Source organism: Phaseolus vulgaris, chromosome 2 (assembly GCF_051622355.1).
Source record: "Phaseolus vulgaris cultivar YP4 chromosome 2, ASM5162235v1, whole genome shotgun sequence".
In the NCBI taxonomy this organism is placed as follows: Eukaryota; Viridiplantae; Streptophyta; class Magnoliopsida; order Fabales; family Fabaceae; genus Phaseolus; species Phaseolus vulgaris.
Window position 1 is genome coordinate 29,661,612 of NC_143499.1, and position 21,110 is coordinate 29,682,721.

The window sequence follows — 21,110 nt, forward strand, 5'->3', positions numbered from 1 at the left end:
GACTCGTGCATTGACTCAGACTCAGAGATTTGCACATGTCATACTATCTCACTGTGAAATCCACACAGCTATGCGCATAAATAATCTCACTATCATCTCTTTCCTAGTATGACAGGGTTAACTCATATAACAGGTCAAGTTAGTTATTTTTCAAACAACTTACCCATTAATATGAACCTCCTTCGACTCTCACCACTTGAATAACTTCATCTATATGATTTCATTATCTCAGTAGAGTCAGGATATCTCCTTCTAGACGAATCCCTAGTCAATGCACATCCTAAACAATCTTAACACGGTATTTTCTTTCCTGAAAATACTATGTCTTGATTAAAATTCATATTTTGAACTTCAAAAAAAATCCAACATCAAAGAATCAAATCATACAAAACTTTAGAATTTCCAAAACATACCACAATTCATCCACTAATCATATAAATATCTAATTAAAAGAGATTTTCAATTAAATATACATGAAATAAAAGTCTATATAATTTATAACTATACATAAATAAATAAACTAACATTTTAAAAATAAATATATATAGAAAAAAAAATTCATATTTATTTTGTTTTTTAGAGAGTCTAGCTTGAGCTAGAATTTGCTAGCTTGAGCTAAAATCAACCCAGAGCATCCAGAATTTTGGCTTGAGCTAGAATTTGCTAACTTGAGCTAAAATCAACCTAGAGCATCCAGAATTTTGGCTTGAGCTAGAATTTGCTAGCTTGAGCTAAAATCAACCCGAGAGCACCCAGAATTTTAGCTTGAGCTAGAATTTGCTAGCTTGAGCTAAACTCAACCCGAGATCACCCAAAATTTTAGTTTGAGCTAGAATTTGTTAGTTTGAGCTAAACTCAACCCGAGAGCACCCAGAATTTTAGCTTGAGCTAGAATTTGCTAGCTTAAGCTAAACTCAACCTGAGAGCACTCAAAATTTTAGCTTGAGCTAGAATTATCTAGGTTGAGCGAAATATGCATAAATTTTTTGCATAACTTAATATACCTATTAGATTATAAATCAACATCTCATTCAATTCATAAATTTATAAATCTACACATTACATTGACAGTTCTTGTTCAACATGATACAATCACTCTCATTGAATCATTGAGTTATTATGTCCATCTATACATATATATGATTTCTAATTCCAGAACCATTTAAAATCAAACAACCAATTCTCAATCACAACACTTTCAATTTCAATCAAACTACAATCTACTCAAAACAAGAAATCTTGCAACAAAATTTGGAATTGGTGACCATGTCACACTCACATTTAAATCTTCTAACCTAGAACTCTATTGAAAATTTTAAACTAGCTTCCCTTACCTGGACTTTAACATATGCTCACTAAGAGCTCTAAACTCACCAAAAGCTTAAGAATACTCTAACATGCACCACAAAGTCCTGATCACAAATCTAACTATACCACTAGGATCCTAAGCTACAGAGACTAATTTTGAAGATAAAAATCTCGCATGCAAACTTAAACTAAAAGACAACCTAACCAGATTAAAACTATCTCAAAGGAAAATGAGCCAATAATGAACTTACTCTATTTAAGATTTTGATCAGTCAATCTTGTAGAGTTCACTGTCAAGAGTCTAATGGCGGACTCCGATCGTTGATCTGATGAGCGATGAGGTCGAAATTTTAGAGAAAATACAGAGGAAAGGAAAAGGAGTTTTTAGAGAGATGATGTTATTTTCAAATGAAACCTAAATAACTAAATTTTTATTTATATAACATTTTCATGTTAATAATAAAATATTCATACGTCATTTTAATGGTACAATTTCTACTCTAAGACTATTTTTCTCGATTCTTACCTAATATATATTTTTCATACCTAATTAAAATTCGTACCAAGTCCTTTATAATTGATTAACAATTATTTCTTCTTAACATGGATGACGCATGTTACTTTCTTATTTTACATCAATTGTTATTTACAAGGTGGAACAAATACACATATCTATGTGACGTCTCAATATTCTATTAACCGACCTCAACCAAATTCCAAATAATTTCCTTCTTCATTGATATTTATCCCTATTGAGTTCTTCAAAAAAACGGTTTCATTCATTATTTAATTAATTATGTTTAATCTTCATAAATATTTCTTAGTCGATTTTATTTAAGAATCAATGGATCCCACCTCATGTTACTTCAATGGATTTCTCCATAACAAAATCACCCATCATCATTAGTTACTCCTATATTGATCCTTTTTTCTTTTTCTTTTAACTTAAAAAACTCTAATTAAAATGGAGATCAAACCGCTAAAAAATATTATATTTTTTTGTGATTGTCTTGTTCTTGAGTATATAGTTGTTGTGAGTATCTCATTTTTTCTTCTTCTTAAAATATAATTTTTAAACATAAATATATGTCAACATTCAAAATTTCTTTTCGACAGATTTTTCAAAATAACGTTCTCCACTTGGTTTTATCTGCGAATGGTTATCAATGACAATTATTGTGTAAACCATATTTTTTCATTTCCAATATTTAATTTCAAAACTTTACTTCAACATCTTTACTCAAAGTTCATAAGAAAAAGGATGAAAACAAAATAAAAGCTTAAGAAGAAAAAAAGACGAGAAAGAACAATAACGTATGAAATTTATTAGTCGAAAGTTTGTAATTTATCTTTTTATTTATACAAGTTCTAGCATCTCTTATGATTTTTTGTAGAGTGATGGGTCTGGACTCGACGTATGATATATGAATCGTGATCCGATCTTTAATGGTAGGAGATGTTCATACATTAAATATCATGTGTTAACGTTATGTAGGGATGATCAATATATATCAAGAGGGAACATCAACAAGCCTTTACACACTGTTACAGGGTACACTTATCCTAGACCATTTGGAGAGGTTCTAAGGCTAGATTACAACTTGGTCTATATATACCAAATTACGCTCTACATAAAAGATGATCTAATACACAATAGAACGAGTACTCCCAACTCATATGTTATCCTATATCATATTTTATCCTATACTTATTATATTTTATGTTTTTACTGACTTGAGCGTCAAAGTGTAACCATAGGAGGAGTCCCTCGTTTCCTGAATATTGAATTACTAGGAGATCATCTAGATTCCGTCCAACCTCGAGTTGGCTAGAACAATTTTATTAAAAAAGTATGAAAGTATATATATGCCTCGTCAAAATTATTTAAAAATCTTATTCTTTAACTTCTTTTTTTAATGTTACTTTTTAAACCATATCTATTGCACAAACAAATTCAGAAAAGATTAAAGACTGGAAACCAAAAAAAAAGTACATAATAATTAAGGAGGTATAAAAAATCTAATTTTGTTAAACTACTCCATTTTTACATTATTCTAATTTATTAATTTAAATCTAATTTTTACTTTCATTTATGTTTTATAATATTTTTAGATAAGATTTTCATTTTATTTATACAAATTTTAAAAATTAAAAAATCTAAATTTTCAATCTAAAATTTTGGAAGGGGCGTCTCTTGAGCAATCAATGAAAACCACATTTTATACATTTGGAATTTCATTTGTGCTCTCCCGTCACAAGCTCTTTTTGCATTCACAATAAATAAATATAATATCTTGAATGTTACAAATTTATGTATTATATTATTTTTTATTTTTTTAGTATTATTAAATTATAATTTTATTATATTTTCCTAATATTTATATAATATTTAACTTTTTTTTATCTATTATTATATTAATATTATGTTAATGTTTTTATAAAATATAATTTTGATTTAAAATACATTTTTTATAAAAATATAAATGTGAACTTAAAATTCAATCTAAATATTTAAATTTAAATATTTAAATTATTTTTATAAAAAAATATGAATTTAGATTATAAATCTAATCAAATATTTAAATTTAGATTAAATTTGAATTTGTGCAGCATTCACTATTAAGAGTCGATTGAAAAGAAAAAGAAACCTTATGAAATGAACTTAATCATGACAATCACTCTTTGGAAAAAGCAGTATCAAACTTTTGATGATAGCAGAAAGAAATCTTTCCTCTTTCACAGGAAAGGTATATAATCATTCAGTTAGAAATGATCATATGAAGTTAATAATCCCTCCACTAATCTTGAAATTGAAAATGGCTGAATTATATGTAATGAATTGAACTTGCTGTCTATTTTGATATTGATGGTCTTATACATTCTCATAATATCTGTGCACTGGTTTTGGGATGTTGACCCTTGTATAGAAAGCAGTAGTGGTTTGTACAAGATTGAGATCACTCAACAACCATGTTTTTAACTCAATTTTTCTTCATCTTTGCTGTGTAGAGTCTGGATTAATGACTGGATATGAAAAGGAACATACATGGCCATAATTTCCAACTCTTTATAGATTTACATGAAATGATATAATCAACTTGGGCAGAAAGTACAATTGTTAAAAAACCAAATTGTGGCCACTTGCTTTGTGTCATGAAAGATGGGTGTGGGACATGTCTACCCACTTGTACTTCATCCTCACTTCATCATTTTAATTAACTTGCAGACCAACCCTTTACCTTCCCCACTTGCCCACTCCATGTGCATTAGACACCAAACCACAACACAATAATCTATCTATTTTTTCTATTTCCTTCTTCATTCACCAAATTGTTTTTATCATTCCTAAGTTCCTTCTCGTATAATTTTGAGTTATTTCGTAAGGATATATAAGAAAATTGTATATAAAAATATGGTAAGTAATGATTTTTTATTTAATGATGATTTTTTATTCTCTTATACACCTACATCATTATGTATAGAAAATATATATAAATATATGAGAACTTTTTCTTTAAATAGGAAATATATATAAATATATGAAAACTTTTTCTTTAAATTACAAATTAATTATGTAGTGATCCGTTAATCATGATTTTATCATTATTAAATTAATTTTATATAATTATGTATAATAATTACGTATAATTTGATAATCATTATTTTCTTAATAAGATAAGTATAAATCAAAGTTTTTTATAAAAAAAGATAAATTTTATTATTTTAATAAAATTACACAAGTTAATTATAAAATAAATAAAAATTTAAAAATTATTAAAATAGATAATTGACTATGTAAATTCTATTGAAATTTGATTATACTAAGTTGGATTATATTAATAGGATCTTATGTTAAATACAGTGAAATTGTATCATTATGACTTTTTCATTATTTCAATGAAATAATGAAATCTTGACACATTATTATGACTTATTTATTTTATTAATTTTTTAAAATTTTATCTATTTAAATAATTAATAAGTAAAATTATATTAAAATTATAAAAGTTAAAAAAAATAGATATTTAAAGAGAAATTTATCATGTTAGAACTTTTTTTAAAAATAATACCACAACGTCTTATATAAACACGATCACAATCAATTCATGAATAACAGATATTTCATATTGTGGAAAGCAAAATATGAAAGTATTACATGGTTCACATAGAAAGTGATATTGTGGATATGCTATATTTTATGGAATCATTGGAAGCTAGATAATAGAAAATGTTGATGATGCTCACGGCTGTTTTAGGAATACACCAAAGACTTGTGACCTTGTTGGATGATGATGATGATGGTGATTCTTCTTTTATGTTATCTCCTCGAAAGACAAAAAGTGCTGGAACAGTGAGTTTGTACTATACTGCATGATGTTTTCGTTTCTCTGTGCTTGCAACTTGCGTTGTTGGAAACAGAGCCTTGTCTCACCGATTCACCAATTTACTCGGAGTAGTATTTAGATAAGGAAAATGTTTTGAGAGATCAAAAATTGTTATTTTAAAAACAAAGTTTTTTAAAAATCTTCTAACATTCACACGTACGCGCTTATTTGATAATTACTTTTTTTTCTCCATTCATTTATAACTAATAACACTATTATTATAATATTTTTCATCCTATTTAATTACAAATATATTTTTTATTATTTCTCTTTGGGTTGTCAAAGAGTAATTTTTTCGTTTAAAAATAATTATACATGTAACCTGAATTTTCATTATCAACTAATTTTACGTTTTGTTGAGTGCTATATCGGATACCGACATTCGTATGATACTCGTATGACATGTATCTGTAAAGATTCCAATTCAAAAAGTATTTGTTAGATTTCTGACAATTGTAGTATGATTCTAACACAATTTTAAAAAGGAAAAATACATTAAATTTTTAAAAATTCAAATTTTATTATATAAAATATTATAATGATTATAAAAATATGAAACAAATCCTTGTGAATCAATCATGAAAAACATATTTATGCTCCAAAAAATAATATGAAACATATTTGTACACATAAATCTTTATTGTCAATTTATATAATTCATAATTATATAATATATAGATTTGTGTCTTCGTGTCCTATAGTTTAGAGATTTTACGTATCTTCTTATCCGTATCTGTATCGTGTCTGTGTTATAGGTTGAGTGATACGAAATAAACACAAATAAATATGAGAATGATTAAATTGAGTTGCTTGATGGAGAATGTGTTAGTGTTTTTAAGACTCTGAGTTTCCTAACCCTGCACATAAGCTCCTTCTTATGTTTGGTTAAATTATTTAGTATCCATTTAGTAGGTAGGAAGAAAATGAATAAAAGTTAAAGTAAGAGTTTTGTCATTTTAATTTTTTTCTCTCTTCTTTACAATCATTGACACCAACTTTACATTTTTTTTATAATTTTTTCTCTTCCATTTTCTTTCAAACAAAAAGCTGGTGTCTTATTCTTCTATAACTTGTGATTCACCGCTTTGTTAATAGAAAAAGTAGAAGGTTTAAACCTCTCTCTCTCTCCAATTATATGTGATGATGAGTTAAGTAGACGAAATGATATGCATGTGGACGATATAGAAAGAGTTATCTTGAAAGAATATGATAGAGAGAGAGGTATAAAGCATATAGATGGAAAATTTTGTAGGAGATGAAACAGTGAAAGAAGGGTGAGAATGATGGAAGAAAAGACAGTAGAAATGTAGGCACTAATAAACATATATATAGGTGAGAGTGCATGTGAAGCGCTAGACTATATGCTATGGAGTGCTTAGTGCACATGCTTTCTTTCTGGCCACCACCATCCACCTTCTCCTTTATTTCATTTTTGCTTCCTAATTAGAAAATCCCTTCTAAGAGGAAAATAGTATTTACCTCCCAATATGAAAATATTTTTGAATAAAATAGAGATAAAATATAAAAATTGTTAATATTACCTGTTAAAGATGTTATTGTTCTCAAACGAGGTTGGAAACTATTAGAACTTCTCCTCTAGTTTTTTGATTTTTTTTATCGGCAATAAACAATAAATAAATATGATCACTTTAGGGGTGATTCAACCCTTATACAAGAACTCACTCATAATCTTCATCACAAGACTTACTCCAAAGTCTGCCAAAACAGAACTCTCCTAGCTAAACTAGAGGAAGACATCTAAGGGAAACAGTCAAACAACTTGAAAGAATACGTCAAGAGATCATCCTCATACAAACCAAAGAATCTATGCACCAATCAGAAAAGGAAAAATTTACAAACTGTGACTTGGATGTAACTCATGACCAAACCTTTAATTGAACCAAAGCAAAAGCTTCTAGAACATCCACTACTCCCCATTAAAAATAACCATGTTTCTATGCTTCCAAACCTCATTCACCGAATCAGGCATGTTACTAAACTGGGAAATATTTAACAATGGAATGTTGTGAAACACGCTCAGCACGCCCAACCATGCACAACAATGGTTCCACAATAACCAAGCAAATCTGCACTCAAAGAACAAATGGGTGGTAGTCTCCTCCTCAACCCCACAAAGACTACACGTGGAGCTTGCAGCAATGATCCCACGCCTTTCCAGGTTAGCCTTAGTGGCTAACTTGTTTTTCAACACCCTCTAAGCCGTAACCAAAGCAGTAGGTACAACTTTACTCTTCCAAAACTTTTTAAACACCGTCCCATTCTCCCCTACTCCATCCTCCCTTAGACGGAGGTATGTCGATTTAACCGTGTACCCAAACTCCTCTCCTTCCTTCCAGACCCACTTATCCTCCTTATCCAAGTTGAAATTCACACCTTGGACTTCCTGAAAAAGTCGTTCTGCTAATTGCTTCTCCCATTCAAATAGATTCCTTCTCCAGACAAAATTCCAGACCCACTTTCCATTGTTCAATCCCCCAAATGCAGCCATCGCAAAAGCTTTTGTCACGCTCAGGGAATACAACCTCGAGAAACCCGTCTTTAAGGCCCCTCTCCCCACCCAATTATCTTCCCAAAACAAAACTTCCTTCCAGTTCCCACCTTCCAGATTAAGGCTTATTCGAAATTTTGGCCTCAACCCTCCAAGCTCCAGACCTCCTTCAAATCTTTCCACCAAAGAGAGTCTTTACTATCTTTCCCTCCCTCTCTCAGACTTCTCCACCCCCCATACTTGGAAACAATAATCTCCTTCCACAAACCACCCATATCTGACCCCAACCACCATACCCATTTACCAAGTAACGCCAAATTGAAAGTCCTTAAGTCAATAATCCCAAGACCCCCATCCTCGCGAGCCGCACACACCTTTTCGCAAGAGGCCAAAGCGACCTTTCTTCCATCGGATCCCCACCCCCATAGGAAATCCATTTGGATTTTCACGAGCTCATTTGCCACCACCACCGACATTTTAAATAAAGATAGGTAAAACAATGAAATGATACACAATACTGACTTTATGAAACAAATCCTACCTGCCAAAGACAAGAATCTAGCGTGTTGCTTACACTACACTCCGAAAGGTCAATTATGTCTTCTTCCTCGTCCTCCTCTGCTTCATCTTCGTTTTTCTCTTCGTCTTCTTCTTCTTTCGATTCCTCCACGACCGAGCTCTTATCGGTCGGGGCAGTTCAGACATTGTCCCCTTTAGAGAATGTTGTCCGGGGGGACGATCCAGAAGGTGCTTCCGACCGGTTGGATTCCCCTGAGCAGTCATCTCCCATCTCGGGGCTTGAATGGGTAAACCGTAAATTTATTGCGTTTACCTTTTCTTTTTTGGACTGGGCTTCCATTTCCACTTTCTTGGGGAGGTACCCGATTTTGAAGTCGGATGCTTGTGATGGTATTCTGGCCGTTGAACATTGTCGACCAACCGATACCATATGTATGGGTCGGTCTTCCTCAGAGGGTCACTTCTTCTTTTTGTACTCTTGTCTATTTTCCGATTTACACATTTCCCTTTTGTTTGATGATTTCACGATGGATGTCCTTCAGGCGCTCAACATGGCTCCTTCTCAACTCTACCCAAACACCTGGGCATGTCTTCAGACCTTTCGTCTTATATGTGACACTTTTCATTTGTTTCCCACTCTTGCCACCTTTCTAAGTTACTATACCTCCCACCCGGCCGAGTCTGTTAGCTGGCATTCACTTATCAGTCGGTCGGGTAACATTCTTTTTAATGCCTTCACCACCTCTTATAAGAACTTCAAAGTTAAATTCTTCAAGGTTTTTATTGAACCTGAGGGCACGAAGTACTTTTTTGATGGAGCTGGTTAGTCTAGGCTTCCTATGCTTTGGACTAGGAATCCTACCTGTTTTAAGGAGTGGACTCGTTCGGCGCCTAGTGTCGAGGAGTAAGAGATTGATTCTCTCTTCGATAAGCTCCTGCAAAGGCTTCCTACACGAAAGCTGTTAGCCGTGTACAAGTCGTCTCACCGTTGGACGACCTTCCAGGGTGTGTTTAAATTCAAATATATTCATTTACTTTGCTTGAGGACAAGCAAGATTCTAAGTTGGGGAGAGTGATAAGTGTTTAATTTCAGTAATATTTCATATTAAAATATAGGCCCTTATGAGAATTTATTGCTAATTTACATATAAAATAATCCATAATTTATGAATTTATGAGCTTTATTTGAATAAAAGCATTTTTTCCCCAAATTTGGTGTTAATTGCAGATTTTTAGGGAAGATTGAAGATTTGGAGTAAAGGAGAACAATTTGAGCTAAAAAGAGAAAGTTGGAATGTCGCAGAATGGAAAAAGATGTAGAGAAAGATTAGACCTTTTTATGTTTTATCACTTAGCCCATTAGCGCGACACAGGAAGCGACCTAACCCTAGAAAACTAGGATAAATAGGGGGCTAGAGGCTCAACCCTAGGGTGCCAGATTGAGAGGAAAACACCATAGAGTGAATTGTAACCCAATTGGAAAAACACCTTCCTTTTTCCATAAGCTCTTTCATTTATTCTCTAACTCTTCTAGGTTGAGGTTGATAATACTCATGCATTCTAAAACTTTTTTTATCATATGTATCAATCAACCTAGAACTAGATGATTTTGAAGATCTTTTTTATTTGTTGTATTCATTCCTTTCTTTAACCATTTTCAACTCATCTTGTATTAAAGCAAATTGAGTATCCCTTTCTTTGAGAAGGGTCTCATGTTGCATTTGTCTATATGAAAGTGCTTGAAAGTCTTGTGCTATTTTTTTCAAAAGAGATTTGAGACATGGTTAAAGTTATGTGTTATAAGTAATTTACCCCAAAAAGAGAAGGAGAGTAATGAAGGTAGATTCCTAGGAAAGGGAGGTGGATCACTTGGATCTCTTAAATACCAAGCCTTTCCTTGCCAAAATCTATCCCTCAAGACTTTTCACAAATCTTTTTCTAAGTAATTCACTTAGATCACAATTAAGAATGAAAAACAAAATTTTATGCAAGAAAAAAAATGCAAAGCAATTAACAAAAACACAATAGCTAACTAGAAAGTTTTTAAGCTAGACGTATCCTAAGGTGAGGCTTCTACGCACTTAGAACCATTGAAGACACACTCACCGTCTAATGCGTAATTATTCTACTAATTAACCAAAGTTTAATACAATTACAACTCAAAATAAATACAATGGAAATTGGATTACAAAAGAAAATTTAGAAATCCTATTCTATGCTTTTCTTTTCCTTGTTGGTACTCCTTTTTGTTATTACTCTTGCTATTGGCACCCACTCTTTGTGTATTTTGTAAACTCACTTGTTGTTGCACTCTTGTTTAACCTCTTAAATATATTCAAGTTAAATCTTCAAAATAGCACCTCCTAAGTGACTATGAACTCACCACAAAGGTTAGCTCCAACTTAATGTAGCACCGCTTTTGACAATTTTACCACCAATCAAAGAGGTCAACAAATTTCAAAGGAAAGAAACAAATCAATTTGGAATTGGACAACAACAAAGGAAGTAATTATATGAAACAACTTGAAAGAGTATTGAATGAATATGACAATCAAAAAATAAGGCACTCAACAAAAGGTGGCACACAAATTGAACCTAAAGAATGACACTAGAATTGATTAATAAAACCAAAACAGTATTACTGTAATTTTGAGGCACAAAATATGTGACTTAAAATATTTATGCTAAGCTGTATAGTTCGAATTTGAATTTGAAATTTGAATCACAAACATTTGAAGATCTTAGCTAAATTTTGGCGCTGGACTCACACCAAAACAATGCACCAATTAATTTTGATAAACTTTTTAAAACTGATGCTATTTCAACGTTTTTTTTCGCGTCAAAATTACACACTGATTGTATTTGATTTATCATTTTTTTCTATTTGGAATTTGGCTTCACTTTTTTTTTCACTTTTTTCTAACACTTCAATCTGTTTAGTTCCAGAATTTCATAATTTTTCTCCAACGAATTTTAATTTCATAAGCAAAAACAACCAACACATAATCAAAAACAGAGGAAGCCTAATTCTGGAATTAAAAACAGTTTTAAGAAATTTCAAAAACACAATGGAATTGATATATAAGAACTTGTGTGGATCTAACACTCAAGCATGAACTCAAATCTAAAAGAAAAATGCACCAAAGGATCAAGCAATTCAGATTATAATCTGGACTCAAAATCAAATCAAGAAACCAAATCAATCAAGAAAAGTACTACTACGATTTGATGACAATTCTTGAAAACACATGACTTGACAAAACACAATTGGATTCAAAAATCAAAATGACTCAAATCAACACAATATGAACCGATTAAAATTGCAATAAAGACTCAAATAAAGCAAAAACAGAACAACACCACAATTAGGAACTTAAAAACAGTTTGAAATTGGAAACTCAAGAACAATTTGAGTCAAATGCACCAATTAGAATTTTTCAAACATCAACATAAATCAAAAATGAAATTAAAACAGCAAGACATGTAAGGAATATGATAAACAACGCGAAATTAAGAACAACTCAAAATTAAAATCAAGAGAAGGCACTTATCTCTTGAAGACCATAACTCATGATACCAAGTGATGGAAGAAGTGCCTTCATGTTGATGAAATTTGAATGGATGGTGGTGGAAGCTTATGAAAGAGGTGTGCAAGGATCTCCTAAGAGGTGTGGTATCCTTGAAGGTGCATGAGATGTATGGTGAGTGATAGGTGAGGCCTAATCACTTGGAGGGTGAAGAAAGAAGATCAAATGTCTATCCTAGGGAGAGTAGGAGACAAGAGCGACATTGGCACAAATTTGGCAGCAACTCACTCATATGATTAATCTTGATATTACATGAGTCAAGTCCTCTTATTTATAGTGTTTAGAGGGCTGAAAATTCAAATGAAAGTGGAGGGAAATTCAAATGAGAAGCATTTGAATTTGGCGTCAATTCCTAGTCACAAAGGAAGTGTGACTTGGTTTCTTTCTTTGGCATCTCCTAAATCTACACCTACACCTTCTTTTTATGTCACATGGAAGGTGTGACTTATCTTTATACATTTGCAGCTCTTATATCTATATCTACACCTCCCTTTATGTTATACTAAAAAACTTTAGTTTGCCCAAATCTTCTATGTGTTGGGCTTGAGTTCAAGCTTGAACTTGTATTTGGGCTTCGGCTTAGACCTCTGCCATCATCCCCTCTCTCTTGAAAAGGATTTGTCCTCAAATCCAATGCTTCTTCTTCTTCTTTAATATGGGGTTGCGTGTGGCTGGATGGTTTCCATCACTTTAGATAGACTTTAGAAATAATAAAATTATATATAAATAAAATAAAAAATGAAATTGGTATAAAATATTTGGAAACCTTTTATTCTTTACCAATTAATATTTTATCCAAAAAAAATTGGATATCTTACAAAAGTATTAAACAATTAATTTTAAAAAAACAACGTAAACAAATTGAATATTTGACCACTCAGTTATCATTTTTTTGCAAATTTTATCATTTTAAGGCTTTTTTTTTCATTTTCCACTAAATTATAATTATTTTCACATATTTTATCATTTAATCTTTTTTCTTTAGATTTTACATCGTATTTTTCTTTTTAAATTTTATGTATTTTATTATTATGTTCATAACAAAATAATGTTATTTTACATAAATTATACTAAAATATGTTATTTTCTAAAGGAATGTCAACACTTTTTTCTTAAAATTTAACTCCGATAAAATGCATAAAAGTTAGAGGTAGTAATGATAAAATAATAGATATTTTTTTAATAATGAAATTCATGAAATAATAAATTTACCATTAAGATGAAGAAAAAAAAATGTAAAATTTAGTGATGACAATGTGGGAGGGGTTGTGCAGGTTGATTCGCAACCCAACAAGAAAAAACGTGAGGTTTATTGTTTATTTTAACCCACTAAACTAAGCTGCTTAGACCTACTTGCATAATTTTCAGTTTGTACATATCAGGTCAATCCGCATAATCCGCATACCTTAAAATTTCACAATACTTACAAATAACACACAACTAGGTAAGCCAATCCTAAGTGTCAGTCCTCCTCCTCCGTAAAACCCTTATAATCCACATACCTTAAAATTTCACTTCAATACCTACAAATAACACACAACTAGGTAAGTCAATCCTAAGTGTTATTCCTCCTCCTACGTATAGTTCCTACTTTCGTTGCTAGGACAATTGTTCCTTGTGTTCTTAGGGAGACTAGTCAAAATAATTCAATTGTTTAACAATAAATCCTTTGTATGATTAATGGAATTTCATTAAGATACATTTATATCTATAACTATTTTTTTAAAAAGTTCTGATGCAAGTCTACCCTTATACCAGGCGAGTCAATGGAACCAACGAACAATTTAATGTAAGCTCAATGAAACTAACGAACAAGATTTGAAAAAATCAAACTTGTTTAACTTGATCTTACTAATTATTTTTATTTTGTTTTATTTTTTGTTAACTTATTTATTTTTTAAATAGGATCAATCTGACCCACTAAATTTTATCTTCCAAATTTTTTTGCCAAATCTTAGCTAAATGGAAGAGGACTAGCGTTTATCGAACGAGAATAAAAGGATTACGAGAACACAGTTTCTTCCTGCACCCCTACATTTTTCTTCCTGCACTCCCAAAATTTTGTAAACTCCGAAACTGACCCCACAATTTCGGGATCTGGGAGTGTGTTACGGATTCATCAATCCGGAAGTGAATCATGTTACATTCTGGATGAGGGGATGTTCCGGAAGCAAAGTTTGCATAAATTATTGATTTCCAAATTGTTGAATCTGGAAGCCTAATTTCTATTATGGATTGGTGGATCCGGAATGATTTTTTTTCAATTATGGACTTCTGAATTCAGAATGCATATTTTGAATTACGGATTGGCGGATCCGAAATAATTTTTTCAATTATGGATGTTTTGTAAATTTTTATTTTAGATTAACACTATCATTCTTCCTCACCCCTTCTTTTTTTGAAGAATACTGTTTTACTCCTTTTAAAAATGACTTCCTAATTGTTCTTTCCAAAATATTTTGGGAACATATTTTCTGGAACACATTTTATTAATTCCAGATTTACCAACCCAGAAATCAAAAAATGTATTCCAGAAAGAACATTCCATAATGATTTTTTGTCTTTCAGATTTTCTATTCCGGAAATACTCTTTGCTTACGGAATCCTTGTTCTGGAAATATTTTTTGTTTACAAAACCTTTATTCTGGAATCACATAAAACTGTGAAAGAATAATTTCGGTATTTTAAAAAAAGTAGGAGTGTAGGAAGAAAAATATAGGGGTGTAGGAAGAAACTTCCTAAACACCATATAAACAGGTTTTTGGGCTGGGCCTAGAAATTAGTAGGACATTCCAACGGCGGCTGCTTCTTCCTGCACCTCCATACCTTCTTCTCTCACCTCCATATATTTTTGTAATTCCAAAAATGCCCCTCTGTAATATTCCGGATTACATAATCCGGAAGTCATTTTTCAAATTTGTAATTAGCTTCCGGATTATATAATCTAGAAGTCTTTTTTCATATGCATGATTACTTTCCGGATTACATAATCTGGAAGTCTTTTTTAACTTCCGGATTATGTAATCCGGAAGTCTTTTTTTAAATGCATTTCCGGATTACATAATCCGGAAGCTATTCTATGGGGGTGGCACAAGAAGGATAAAATTGTATTTTCATGTTGGGTATGGAGGTGCCAGAAGAAGATATGGAGGTGCAGGAAGAAACAGTCTCCAACGGCTAGCTCAAGTTAAAACATTTGTGATTAGAAAGCCGTTACGGTCTATTTATGGTTAATAAACGTTTTATGGAGTAACCACCTTCCCATTTCTCTCCTTCTTTGATTTTCCTTTCTCCATTCTTTCACCAACACTTTCCTCCTCCAAAACTCAGGTCAGTTTCTGTGTTTCACTTCTTTCTTTCTTTTTCCTCATTAAAGTGTTTGGTTCACATGTTGAAACATTTTTAGCTATGTTATTTTATTCTTAGCATTGTTTAATGTTCAATATATGGTTTAGTGTCTTGCAAAATGCAATCTAATCAATTGAAATTAAAAATGAAACCTGTCATGTTTCTTATGTTTCAAACATAAGAAACAAATTGAAAATGAGGGTAGCACTATGGTAATAAGGATGAATCAATCAAACCTGAAATGGGAATTGGATTTGATATTAACTTCTAATGAACAATTTGTATGCAGCCATGATGATATTGTAATTCTTTCTAATTAACATTGGGATTGTGTTCCTTTTTCTATGCTTAAGACTTAAGAGAACCAAGCAAGCTGTGTTTGTAACATCTACAATTAGAGGTTCTAAATGTGAAGTTTTTCATGGGTTTCAACTTTGGAGGGCAGCATTGTGTCACATGAGAAATTATTAGATAGTTATAAGATCGTAATATCTACATAACACATACTTAAAATTTTCAAATTTACAAGAAAAGAGAATAATACTTGCATGTGAAGATTAACATAAATTATGATGGTTCCAAACATTTTCCTATGATAGATTATATATAGTTTTACTAGGAAGTACTCGAGTGATGAAGTCTGAGTAATATATTCCTCAAATTCAAAATTATGTTTTATAACATAAATATTTGGCATTATCGTTGTTGAAAGTCAGATTCATATGTTCTGTATTTTTTGTACCTCTGATTTATAAGCAAGAAGATCTGAGAAAATATTCTCTACTAAGGTGTATTCAGTGCTGCTGGCAAACAGGATTTTCTAGCGATGGATGTTTATGAAGAACTCGAAGAAGCTAAAGATGAAATCGAGAAACTCAAGCACAAAGCAAATCTACTTCAGAACATGAAGAAATCATATGATGCGCATACCAATCAGATACTGGAAGCTATTTTCAAATTTGAGAATCTGAATCAAGAACTGCTTCAAAAGGAAGATGAAATCAATGGCGCTGAGCAGATAAATGAAGATTTAACTGATAGTTTAAATAATAAAGAGTCCACCAAGCATCTCAGTGCTGCAAATGATAAACTTGGAGCAGATTGTGATGAAAAGTTTAGAAGGTGGAAAGATGAAAAAAGAAGGTTGCTATTGCCGTTAGAGGAGGAAAAAGAGAAAATGATGAACCAAGAACAACTGATGCTTGTGTGCAAAAAAGAGATTGAAAACCGGAAAGGATGCATTTCAGTTTCAAACAACAGGTGTTTAAAAATAGAGAACAATTTAAAGACTTCAAGAGAAATAAGAGAAACAGATGCCACGTTCCAGATGTTAGAGGAGGAAAACATGAAGGTGGAAGAACAATTACAATGGAAGAAGGAACAGTTTAATCATCAGGAAGAGGAGGATGAAACACTTAGAGACCAGTTTAAAGCAAGTAAGGAGGAGAGGGAGTTGGAAAAACATACATTGCTTGATGAGATTTCTTCACTGCAGTTATTGTTAGACTACCACCTGAGAAAATCAGATGATCTGGAATACCACTTACTCATGTGCAAACAAGCTCTTACTCACGAGGAAAGCCAGAGAAAGCGTCTGGAAGATGAAGTCTCAAATTTGAAGAAAGAGAAAGAAGAGAAGTGTTTTCAGCTGATGAAGCAGTTAGAGTTGAAAGATGCTGCTTTGCTCAGTGCCCAGAAAGATATCAATGAAGCAGCATGTTTGATGCTAGAAGAATCAACTAAATATCAACTCCTTGAAGAGAAAGTTTTGGACATGGAAGTTGGTTTCAAAGAACAACTTACGGAAGCTTATGATGCTTTAGACAGGGCAAACATTGAACTGGATGAGAGAATATGTGAAAGAAGTGAAATGGAGTTTGAATTGAGAATATGGAAGTCACTTGTTGAACGTTTGAAGAATGGTCTTGAAGAAGAGCTTGTCATGCGCAAAGAACTGGAAAATTCACTCCTTGATCAAGTAGATTTTAGTGAGAGCCTCAATCAAGAAAAGTATAGCTTGATTTCTAAGTTGGTAGAGAAAGAAAATGAAATAGATTGTCTGCAGCAACATGCTTTCCTATTTGAACAAGAACCAGAAGTAAAGGAAACAGAAACTTCTGTCCCAGCAAGAGGGTTAACATCTGAGTCGTCTGAAACTGTTGAAGTGAGATATCTCCAAATCATAGAGGAGAAGAACAAGATTTTAGAGGAGTTTCAAAAGGAGGTTCTTCGGCTAGAACAAGAATCGTACAGAAAACAATTTGAAAGTGCTGTGATTGCACAAAGAAATGTGGAAAGAACCAATGAGCACGAGAAAGAGAATCCTATCCAGATTATTGAGGGAAAGGATATGAGAACAGATGAGATCATGCATCAGGTGACTTCACTAGAACAGGAGTTCACTAGCAACTTGACCTCCATTTCTTCACAGCTAGTTGAGAAACAGGCTGAAATTATTCATGCCAAAGAAGCTTGCAATAAGATCACAGCAGCTGAGGTTCTAGCAGCTATTGAAATTGAAGAGAAGAAGTTGATGATAGACGAACTTGAGGATGATATATATGATATGGAGCAGAAACTGAAATTGCAAGAGGTAAATTGGAAGCAATCAGAACAGCTTGCATTGAATGTTGAAGAGGAAATGAATGCAAACCAATTCAAAGCGAAGGAGTTGCTTGACCGAATGGAGAACAAGATAAGAGGTTCAGATGTTTTTCTTCAAAAGGTCAAGATAGACAATAGAAGTTTGCTTGAAAGTGCTACAAGATTGTCATCAGAAAGGGATAACTTATTGGGTTTTGTTCAGGGATTAGATGATAAAATGTCTGAGTGCACTACTGTAGACACTCAACTAATGGATAGATTGAGAAGATTAGTGCAATCATTTGAGAATGATTTTCTAGGAATGAATTTCAGAAAGGATGAAGAATTGCTTGTGAAAAAGAATATGATGATGCATTCTTCCACGGGGATAAAGAAATCTGAAACCTTTTCTGATCTAAGATCACCATTTAAGCTGCTCAACATTTAGTTGCAATAGGGAAAATATTTGATAGAGAAATGAGATTTGCATCTCCTAGGACGAAAAATTGTAGAATATGAAGTTCATTTTCTTTACCCTGTTTTATGTCTATGTCTTTTTGTTGGGTTTCAAAACACTTGTGTCTTAAGTTATGCTTAGTTCTTCCATAAACCCCTTCTGACTTTCTTAGAAATTCACAGATTGTAAGACTTTTTCTAACTTTCAACTTTGAATCACTGTTTTAAATTTCTTTTAAGAACTTCATTATGATTTCGAAAACGGACAAAATTCATTTGTGCAAATATAAATTCCCTTTTAAGGATCCTTTAATTTTGAAAGAAAATTACAACTACTCTTATCTACGTGTCTTTTAAAAGTTGAATGAAACAGTCGTTACTTTTTTTAATCTCGTGTTCGTCTCAGTCAATTATTTCAAAATTTGATTTAAATATGTATTTAGTATGGTTTTAGTTCACTAATTACAAAATTTCATTTTTTTAATTGTTTAATTTTGTAAAATATTATTTTTAACTTTTAAGGTTAGGCGATGGTAAAATCAAAACTAATTCTCCTTCTTTGGTGAGATACAAAACAGGTATTTGCAGAAACAATAAGTAAATAATAGAAGATAAAAACAAAAATAGAATAATGAAACTGATGATTTTTATCGTGGAAAAACCTTTTCAACTTGAAAAATAAAAATTCACATATGTCTCTGCTATGAAAGTAAGATTATAATATTTGTTTTTCTTATTCAATCTCACCCAATAAGAATGAAATACATAGTCTCTCTAGCCTTTCACTAGGATTTTTAATTTCACACTATGGTGAATATCAACTTTCTCTTTTACTCTTCTCACTTACTTATTTGTATCTTCCTCATAAACTCCCTTTATATAGAGAATGAGAAAAAAAAACTTCTTTATAAAGAGATACCAAATAATTAATGCTTACATTTTTTAGTGTTATAATTTCAAGATTTTTATAATGACCATCATTGAATATATTCAATGGATCAGTTATCAAGATTCATTAGTCTTGGTCCCCAGATCCCCATTAGAATAAGGAGAGACTCTCAACATAACTCACCATTGTAAACATCATCAACTTTATCTAATGGAAGAACTAAAAAAAGTATTATTTAAACACTAAAAATATATTTAAGGTATAGTCTACCTATGTATCGTTTTTGTTAACATATGAGATTTGGTCTAATACCCCCATATTTTTGTGTTTTTTTTAATAATATTTTTTTTTCATGTGATGATAAATGATTGTTGTTAATTGAGGTGTCAGCCTAGCTGAGATCTATAGTGATGTCTACATGAAAGTTTTTATTTAAAAATATATATATATATATATATATATTTAAATTGTAAAATTTATAAATGAGTGAGAAATAATAATAATAATGAGCTTTGCATGTATAATATATATATATATATATATATTATGTATATATATATTATGTATATATATATTATGTATGTATCTGTATCTTGTTTTTATAAAATATACAATTCAATTCTCTTCAACTCAAACTTCAATTTGAGTGAATTTTTTCGTTTCATACATCAAAATCTTTTATATTTTTGTGAGTTTGTTGTATGGATTGAGTTATGTTTTTAAATGTGGAAAAAGTTAAATTTATGCTAGTTTAAGATTGTAAATATATGTTTGGTATGTAAATAAGCTATTATGAAAGAAAAAATAAAGATGATCTCTAAGCACCTTAATCTCATCTTAGTTTCTACAAATAAAGTTATTTGATAAACAAAACTCTTTACAATTAAGAGAGGAGTTAACTTGAGCTATTTTTTTTTTGTTAGACTGAAATTATAATGAGAATTTTATTGAATTAGAGTGGTGTTAATTTAATTTGGATTGAGAGATTAACAAAAATGTGGATTATCTTAGTTGTGTACATATGGATGTATTGTGTGGATATTTAATTTGTATAGGTGGAATAAAAAAAAGACAAATTTATACTCTAAATAAATAATACTTAAACTAAAATACACCACTCAAGCAACAAGTCTCATTTATTTATGTAAATTAATTTGAATAATTCTATATAATATATAAAATAATTTTAAAAGTATGTATTTTGTGTTATTAACATAATTATGACGAGTTAAATATTTGTGAATAAAATAAATATATAAGTAGTTAAAATACAATTTGATGTAAATGAAAAATTATTAAATATAATCTAGCTATAAAATATGACATTAAATATTGAGATTTAATAAGAATATGAAATTATTGAAGGGAGTTGTGTAAAAAAGATTATTTTGTATATTGAACGTTTTGAGATGTTTGAATATTTTCGTTCTTATTTTTTCTTTTTATATGAAAGTTTTTATCTAAACAGTTTATTTATTAAACTTATAGACTAAATATATTTTTCTCTTTCTTCAAAATTTGATTAA

At 31.2% G+C, this 21,110-nt stretch overlaps 1 protein-coding gene across 1 annotated transcript; it reads left to right on the top strand.

Annotated features, from left to right (window-relative positions):
• The first annotated feature begins 16,457 nt into the window (after positions 1-16,457).
• Positions 16,458-18,805, top strand: LOC137809685 (uncharacterized protein At4g38062). The gene has a single exon (XM_068610782.2). The coding sequence runs from the start codon at positions 16,483-16,485 to the stop codon at positions 18,685-18,687; it is 2,205 nt and encodes a 734-aa protein (XP_068466883.1). The 5' UTR covers positions 16,458-16,482; the 3' UTR covers positions 18,688-18,805.
• The last annotated feature ends 2,305 nt before the right edge of the window (positions 18,806-21,110 follow it).

Bases quoted from the DNA above. Each gene is read 5' to 3' on its own strand.
- LOC137809685 (XM_068610782.2), top strand. From the start codon at position 16,483: ATGGATGTTTATGAAGAACTCGAAGAAGCTAAAGATGAAATCGAGAAA.